General features: G+C 48.3%; 2 protein-coding genes across 2 annotated transcripts in view; both read right to left on the bottom strand.

The window, feature by feature from the left end:
• Window positions 1–546: 546 nt before the first annotated feature.
• On the bottom strand, window positions 547–2,050 carry LOC125037042 (octopamine receptor beta-2R-like). Its single transcript, XM_047630009.1, has one exon. The coding sequence runs from the start codon at window positions 2,046–2,048 to the stop codon at window positions 678–680; it is 1,371 nt and encodes a 456-aa protein (XP_047485965.1). The 5' UTR covers window positions 2,049–2,050; the 3' UTR covers window positions 547–677.
• A 701-nt stretch (window positions 2,051–2,751) lies between these two features.
• LOC125036813 overlaps window positions 2,752–8,863 on the bottom strand; it is a 379,078-nt gene continuing 372,966 nt past the window's right edge. Inside the window, exon 8 of the mRNA XM_047629675.1 lies at window positions 2,752–3,908. Coding sequence (XP_047485631.1) covers window positions 3,809–3,908 — 100 coding nt within the window. The 3' untranslated portion in view covers window positions 2,752–3,808. The remainder of the gene's footprint in view (window positions 3,909–8,863) is intronic.

Genomic DNA, 8,863 nt, shown 5'->3' with positions numbered 1-8,863 from the left:
ATAAACACAAGAAAAACGACGCAAAAAAAAAAGAAAAAATGGTGGCAGTGGGATGGGATAGAAAAAAATAAAAATAAAAGAGAAATTTAAATCGGGATAAAAGATAGATTTTTTTTTTTTTTTTTTTTTTTTTTTTTTTTTTTTTTTTTTTTAATAGGACGAGCAAGAATGAGAGCTATAAGACATACCACAGAGGAGGGCGAGCTAGCATGATGTGGGAGGCTGACCTTGAGAGAGATCTGTAAGAAGAAGCAAGATAGGTCGGGTTTAAGATATATATATATATTTTTTAGGGGGGGGGGGAGACTCGAAGTCCTATAGATTACGTAAGATTAGTATTTCTTACTTTGGGAGCTAAGGAGAAGAAGAGAAAGATTGGGGAGGGAGAGCGGGGGGGGGGGGGGGGAGGGAATAAAGTTGCGGTTGGGTGTAGTGTTCTTGTTCGTGTCTCGGTTGTCCTTGCGATATTCTTTAGTTTTACGTGTATTCTTGCTTGATATACCTAGCAGGGTCGTGTCTAGATTGGGTATCACAAAAACCCGGTGGTAAGTCAATACATATGTATTTATGAGATCTAATACACTTTGTCATTATCACCGCTCGGGGCACATAGAGGATCCTACACTGGAAACATCTACCAAAATAAACTCTATTCTGTGCACAGCAGGACCGGGCCCCTACACGCCGCACTCGCTGCTGAACCGCCGCGTCTTGGCCTTGATGACGGTGGAGTGGCCGTTGTGCTGCAGACACAGGTCGGAGTCGTAGGGCGGCCCCAGCTGGCCCCGCCACGGGTCCTCGGGCCGCCCGCACCGGCACACGCACTGCAGCGTCCGCCGGAAGGCCTCCCGGAAGTCGCGGTTGAAGTAGGCGTAGATGGCGGGATTGAGCATGGAGTTGGAGTAGCCGATCCAGAACAGGATAGACACGATGATCTCGGGGCAGGGGCACGCCTCGCCGCACAGCGTGACGCTCACGTACCACGTGAAGAAGGGCAGCCAGCACACGATGAAGGCGCCCATGATGATGCCCAGCGTCCGGGCCGCCTTGTGCTCGCGCTTCAGCTTGATCAGGTTCCTCTCCTTGGTGGGCGTGGCCTCCTGCGTGTCGCTGGAGGGCCGGTGCAGCATGAGGCGGCGCCCCGACCCCCCGCTACCCAGCCCCTGGCCGTGGGCGTCGGAGCCGACGCCGTTGCTGCCCGCGCTGGCCGTGGTGGTGGTCGTGGCGGTGGAGCTGTTGGTGGACACTGCCATGGCGGCGTGCGAGGCCTGGGACGCGGTGGAGAGGCGCGTGTGTCTGTGCAGCATCCGCTCCTGCCGCGCCGCCTCCAGGTAGATGCGGTAGTACATGTAGACCATGACGCTGCACGGCATCCAGAAGGAGATGGAGGAGGACACGACCGCGTAGGTGGTGTTGACTTGGAAGACGCAGAGGGAGGGGTCGGCGGCGCGCTCGGCCAGGTGCTGCGCCGTGGTGTACCAGCCCATGAAGATGGGCAGGAAGGAGATGACTAGCGGCGCCAGCCACACGTGGCACAGCATGATGGCCACGCGGGCCTCCGTCATCACCATCGGGTACTCGAGAGGACGCACGATGGCGTAGTAGCGGTCAATACTGATGCAGCACAGGTGGAGGATGGACACCGTGGACGCGTACACGTCAAAAGAGTTCCACAGATCGCACATGCGGTAACTGAACAGCCAGCGGCCCGTGAGTTCCACGCTGGCGTTGAAGGGCATGGCCATCAGGGCGACCAGGATGTCCGCCACTGCCAGAGACACCACAAAATAGTTCGTGATGATGCGGAGGCGGTGGTGACGCACCACACTCACCACCACCAGCAGGTTGCCCAGCACGGCGCACACTATGATGACGGCCATGCACGCGCCCTTCACCATGGCCACCGTCAGCCCCGCCCACTCGGGGCCGCCCGCCGCCCCCGCCGCGTCCCCCGCACTCGCGTTCGCCGCGCCCTCCTCCAGCAGGACCTCCCCGACCCACGTGCCGTTACTCACCAGCTCGCCCGTCTCGCCCATTACATCTGCCATGCCCGGCAAGAGCGCGCCTGGCGTCAGACGGACGCTGGCGCTGACGACGAGCCTGCAGGCGGCGAGAGCTACTCCACGGGCGCGAGCGGGAACGCCGTGGACACCGAGGGGGTCATGTTCGCACACTTCTCTTCAGCCAAGTTTTTCTTATTGACAACGGTAGCGATTAACACGAAAGTTTCCGGCAGCGATGACACAACACTTCACCACGGACGCCGCGGCAGGAGCACATTTATATTAAGCAGGTACGTAGATAACACTGAATGGGTACAACATTTGCATAATCTTACCATCAGATTCTTCTTTTTTTTTTTTTACATATTCATATATTTATTCAGTAGCTGTGATTTCTTTATAAGTTTTACTAGTGCAGCTATCTGCTGTGTTTAATATATCTTATTATTATTATTATTATCTTACATATAGCTTATCTTAATCTCGGGTATCACAACGTTTTCGCTTTATTTCACGATATTGATTTATTAACGCTTCGTAAAAGACACAGATCACATTATACCAATAACTTCCATATGAACATCAAGTTTTACAACCAGTGCATCAAAGGCTCACATCAATTGCACACGCATTGGCTACTTGCAATAAGGATGTAGATTCAGGAAGGTTCAGAAAGACCATACAGCAGTGATTCGAAGGTTGCACATCTTTTAACATTTAACAGTGACACGGAACATCTGCGTTTATGTAGCGATATATATCTCTTCACATATATATATATATATATTTTTATATATAGATATTTATTACAGTTAGACAGTACACACACACACACATATATATACACCGTAGTAGTTCTATTTCATGCGTTTTTTTTCACACTGTATATCACATTACACTTGCAAAATGTTTCTTTTCTTAATTTCGTTCTCTCTATATACAGGTATTAAGTGTACAAAAATATTATCTTCATAATACAACTATAGTTATACATTATTCTTCATCTCATCTTACATGGGAACTGTTAAGAATACAATAAGCGTATTAGCTTTCTATGGGTTCCTGCGGTTGTGCGAGATAATCGTAATCTCCGTTTGTTTCCGTTTATTTTACAACGTGTCTTGCCTTTGCACTTCACGTTACATGATACTTTTCATTCACCAATATTGTTTTAGCATATTTATCTATAAGCACAGCGATTCTCATGCTTGCTTGGTATTTCGCGTAGGAACGAGCAGCCGACGGAGCTCCATGGCGCGGGAGGGCGAGGCCCGACTACAAGCCCCTGCCTCGCTCGCGCGCCTCCTGGCAGCAGCAGCGGCAGCAGAGGCAGAAGCGGCAGCCTGCGAGGAAGCTGCTCTCACGCGTCGCGACCATCACTGGCGACCGTCCCGCCGCAGCCTCGGCGACACTTGCGCTCCTTCCCGCCAGGGGCTCGCTCGGCGCCACAGGGACAAGGGTCGTTTGATCCGGTCACCGACGGACGGCGTCGCTCGCACTTCTCGTGGGCGCGGGACGGACGCGCTCGGCTCGGCCGGTGCCGGGGAAATGTTTTTCTTCTTAGCGATATAGGAGCACTTTTTCTTTGTATTTTTTTTTCTTTTGTTTCTTAAGAGCAACGTGAAGCAAAGCACACGAGATTAGGTATGACTAGAATTAATTACCTTCGTGTTCACACAAACTACGGCTTTGGCAGCCCCGGTCAACGCGAACCCCTTCACGAGGTCCCTCTGTACAGCGGAGAAAGTCCCCGCTTACAAGCACTTGTCCGTCGCTGTCAAAAGGGCCTCATATTTGGCATTTCGTCAGCGAGTGTCAGCCAGCGCTCGGTGCTGGCAGGTCGTGATGTTGGCATAGTGTCGCCTCTTTGGCGCCGCCCGCAGATCGCCTCCCAGTCTACCGCGCCTGAAACAGAGACAATGTTTATTAAGATTATATGATACTGTTGGCGGCGCGGGTCTCGTCTTTGCATGCAGCGTGCGGGTATTGGTACCGTGGCTAATACCGAGGAATGCCTAGGGGAACCACACTGCATTTCTGGCATTGCTAATCCCGGGTTTGGGGCACGGCTCTCGTGGGGAGAATCGGCCTGTCTGCGGCGGTGCAAAGCGTACCTACCACAGGCCCACGGGAGCTATATGTACACACATAAAAAGGATATACCTGTATGTATTTATACGTGGAAGTGTCAGTGTGTGTGTGTGCGCGCGCATGTGTATGTCGATGTCTGACTGTATGTATGCATATCGACATACATACGTATATAATACATACAGATAAAAATCATATGTACGTATACATCATAAAAAAAGATAGAGCATAGCCATCGTGTGTGGCTTTTGGGTCAAGTGCCCGACACACTTGGCAACCATCAATGAAAATGTTCAACATCACAAGCGAAATTGAAGCGAAATCGCCAACATAAAGTGAGAGAGGCAGGCGGGGGGTGAGGGGGGGGGGGCACGAGAATGAGAGAAAGAGGGAATGAAGGAAGACGGGAGGGATGGCGGGAGGAGAGGAAATATGCATATGTACACTTACACCTACACTTACATATATACATAAACACATGCACACGCATACATGATTACATACATATATATATATTATATAACATATATTATATATTATATATTATATATACATCAACAGCCCACATATTACAGCAGCTGAAATCAATCCATCGCAGGACTTAGACCTACCTTAATTTCAGATTTCAAAAGCGTAAAGCTAGAAAAAAAACATGAAAGTAAAAACAAACGAACGATAAAGGCAAGTAAACAAAACAAACCCGACCGACGGGCTCCTTTCCGATAAAATATGCCCCGAAAAGTAGCTCGGGGAAATTGATTTGTTTGGCCGCCTGGACTCGTTAAGGAGGGGTAATAGCCTGGGGTAACGACCGAACGACTGTTGAGAAGGAGTCTTTTTTTTTCTTTTTTTTCCCTTTTTCCCCCCCTTTTTTTTTTTTTTTTTTTTTTTTTTTTTTTTTTTTTTTTTTTGGCGTGTTGCTGGGAAGGGAGAATTCGCCACCTTCGAAAGCACTCGTAAAGTGAGGCGGGGAGGGGGGGGAGGGTGGAGGCAGGGAAGGAGGGAGTATTAGTTTGAAGGTGGAAGCGGCATGTAGGGGGGGTAGGAAGGGAGGGGGCGGCAGGGAGGGAGAGGAGGGAGGGGAAAGGGGAGCAAGAGTGAGGGAGTGAGGTTTAGTGAGTGTATGAGTGGGGTGAAAGTGAGGTTTAGTGAGTGTATGAGTGAGGTGAGTGAGGGAGAGTGAGGGGAGTGAGTGTATGAGTGATGTGAGTGGGGTGATGAGGGTGTAAGAGTTTAGTGTATGAGTGAGTGTGGGGAGTGATGGGGAGTGTTGGGTGAGTGATGAGTGGTGTAAGAGTGAGTGTATGAGTGAGGGGAGTGGGTTTAGTGAGTGTATGAGTGAGTGATGAGTTAGCGAGTGTATGAGTGAGTGATGGGGAGGTTTAGTGATTGGTGAGTGTTGAAATGAGTGAAGGTGAGTGTTAGTGATGTGATTTAGTGTATGAGTGAGGGGAGTGGTTATGAGTGAAATGAAGGGGTGAGTGTATGAGTGGTGAAGGGGTGAGTGAAGTGAGTGTTGAGTGAGTGTAAGAGTGAGTGATGGTAGGTGAGTGATTTGGTGGGGGTATGAGTGAGTGGAAAGTGAATTTTTGGGGTGAGTTTTATGAGTGAGTGAAGGGTGAGTGTATGAGTGAGTGAAGAGTGAGTGATTAGTGAGGGGAGTGAGTGTAGAGTGAGTGTAAGAGTGAGTGTAGATGAGGGGAGTGAGGTTTGGGGAGTGAAAGTGAGTGATGATGGTGGAGTGAAATGTATGGTGAGTGAAAGGGGAGGTTTAGTGAGTGTATGAGTGAGTGTGGGGAGTGATGAGTGATTTGAGTGAGGGGGGGTGTATAGGGGGAGTGATGGTGATGTGAGTGAGTGATGAGTGAGTGTTGAGTGAGTGAAGGGGTGGGTGTATGAGTGAGTTTTGAGTGGTGAAAAGGGGAGTGATGAGTGAATGTTGAGTGAGGGAGTGAGTGTTTGAGTGAGTGTTGGGGTGAGGGGAGTGAGGTTTAGTGAGTGTAAGAGTGAGGGGTATGAGTGAGTGTAAGAAATGGTGATGGGGAGTGGGGAGTGATGTTTGGGGAGTGAAAGTGAGTGTATGGTGAGTGATAGTGAGTGAAGGGGTGAGTGTATGAGTGGTGTAAAAGGGGAGGTTTAGTGATGTGAGGGAGTGTATGGAAAACAAAACAAAAACTAAAACAAAAGAAACAACAAAAAACAACAAACGGGGAAAAAACAACAAAAACAAAAAAAAAACAAAAAAACTAGAGAAAACCCCCACTCCCTCCTCACCCCCCTTACCCCCCCCCCAAAAAAAAAGGACAACCAAACAGGAGTATCAAAAAAACGGAAGCCAAATAAACTTTATTAAAATATCACGAAAATGGAATGCCGTCACGGAGGCTGACGCGCCAAATTCCACCTCATGAAAATAAAACAAGAGCTTTTGGGTGTGCTGGCGCTCTCGTCTTGCTATATTGCACGCATTTTCGCTGCGGAGGAGGAGGAGGGGGGGGAGGGAAGGAGAGGGAAGGGAGGGGGGGAAGGTGGGGAATGGAGGAGAGGGGAAGGAGAGGGAAGGAGAGGGAAGAAGAGGGGGGAAGGAGAGGGAAGGGAGGGGAATCGAGGAGAGGGGGAGGAGGGAGGGGGGAATGGAGGAGAGGGAAGAAGAGGGGGGGAAGGGAGAGGAATCGAGGAGAGGGGGAGAAGGAATTAGGGAGAGGGGAGGGGGAAAGAGCTAAAGGAAGGAAGGAAGGAAAGAGAGAGGAGAGGAAGAAAGGAATGAACAGTGAATGTGAATAAGAAAAAGGAGGCGAGGCAGAAAGAGAGAAAAAAAAACATGAACAACGAAACATAAAATAAAAACAAGTATAAAAAGAACAAAAACGCCCTCTTGAGAAAACGAAACACAAAAACAAACAAACATTGACGCTCGAGAAAAGAAAAACAAACAAACAAACAAGAAACAAAGAGAACGAAAGCCCAAACAAGTGACATACGGAAGCGTCGCCACCCACACCACTCCCTTTCACTTGCGCATGTCATTGCTGCAAGCAATTGAAATATTGCCTTTGTCATGCATAGTTCAGCGATCATTCATACCACATTACACGCCTATGCCCACCAAGTCAGGCGGAGATCGTGAGAAACAAAGGACACTGTCACAGTTAGTTATCAGAGCCGTTCGTTAAACCTCTTGCATCATTCATATTTTTAGGTAGAGGAGTTATAATGTGTTTGATATACACTGCAGACGCGGGTTAGGTTAGGACACGGCTTCGGGATTATTATTAAAATGGACAGGGGGAAAGAGGGAGGAGAGGAAGGAGGGAGGGAGGGGGGGAGGGAGGAGGGAGGAAGGAGGGAGGAAGGAGGGAGGAAGGAGGGAGGAAGGAGGGAGGGGAGGAAGGAGGGAGGGAGGGGAGGAAGGAGGGAGGGAGGGGGAAGGAGGAGGAAGGGAGGAAGGGAGGAAGGGAGGAAGGGAGGAAGGGAGGAAGGGAGGGGGGAGGGGGAAGGGGGAGGAGGAAGGAGGAAGGAGGGAGGAGGGAGGGGTGGAAAGGGAGACGGGGAGGGAGGGGTAGGGGGAAAGGAAGAGATAGAGAGAAAAAGCAAAACAAGTGAAAATGAGTGAGAGAGAGAAAGAAAAAAGAAAAGAAAAGATAAAGAAAGAGAAATACAAGTGAAAGTGAGTGAGTGAGAGAGAAAGAAAAAGAAAAAGAGAATAGAATAAATATATAAAATGCATTCTACCTCGAAAATAATATTTAAAAAAAAAAAGTCATAATCGTTATAAGAAAACCACGATTTTTCACATTTAATTTTCCCATAATAGACCTTATTTATTTATTGAAAATGTTCTGCCGCACCAACATCTAAGGTAATTAGTGACAAATTCAGAATATAGCGAAAGTGTAAGAAGTTCTTCGGTTCATAAGGCAATGTTTGTGTGTTTTCAGAAGTGCCAAAACAAACAAATGTGCCAGATATCTAAATGGTCACACGGACATTAGGACAAAAGGCGAAAAGGGTAAAAAGTGAATTAACGATTAGATTATGTGGACAGAAGGGATGAACAAGAGAAGGAAAAGGAAAGGAGGAGTAGAAAAGACCTTGCAACATCAATTGAGACAAGGCTAGAGGTCCAAGGTAGTGGTCATCCCTTGCAATGGGCCTCAGTCGCCTCCTCCTACCCCCCCCCCCCCATCCACGGCAGCAACGAGCAAGAGTGAGCCTATAATATCATTATCTTCATCTTCATCTTCATCTTCATCTTCATCTTCATCTTCATCTTCATCTTCATCTTCATCTTCATCTTCATCTTCATCTTCATCTTCATCTTCATCTTCATCTTCATCATCTCCATCTCCATCTCCATCTCCATCTCCATCTCCATCTCCATCTCCATCTCCATCTCCATCTCCATCTTCATCTTCATCTTCATCTTCATCTTCATCTTCATCTTCATCTTCATCTTCATCTTCATCTTCATCTTCATCTTCATCTTCATCTTCATCTTCATCACCATCATCACCATCATCACCATCATCATCATCATTATCACCTTCACCATCATCACCTTCATCTTCATCATCTTCATCATCATCACCATCATCACCCTCATCACCATCACCCTCATCATCATCACCCTCATCACCATCACCATCATCACCATCATCACCATCACCATCATCACCATCATCACCATCATCACCATCACCATCATCACCATCATCACCATCACCATCATCGCCTTCATCATCGCCTTCATCATCACCATCATCACCATT

This window comes from Penaeus chinensis, chromosome 22 (genome assembly GCF_019202785.1).
Source record: "Penaeus chinensis breed Huanghai No. 1 chromosome 22, ASM1920278v2, whole genome shotgun sequence".
In the NCBI taxonomy this organism is placed as follows: domain Eukaryota; kingdom Metazoa; phylum Arthropoda; class Malacostraca; order Decapoda; family Penaeidae; genus Penaeus; species Penaeus chinensis.
The sequence above is the reverse complement of the archived record's forward strand: the minus strand, read 5'-3'. Positions and strand labels throughout refer to the sequence as shown.

Coding starts and splice junctions, on each gene's coding strand:
- LOC125037042 (XM_047630009.1), bottom strand. CDS start 2,048: ATGGCAGATGTAATGGGCGAGACGGGCGAGCTGGTGAGTAACGGCACG.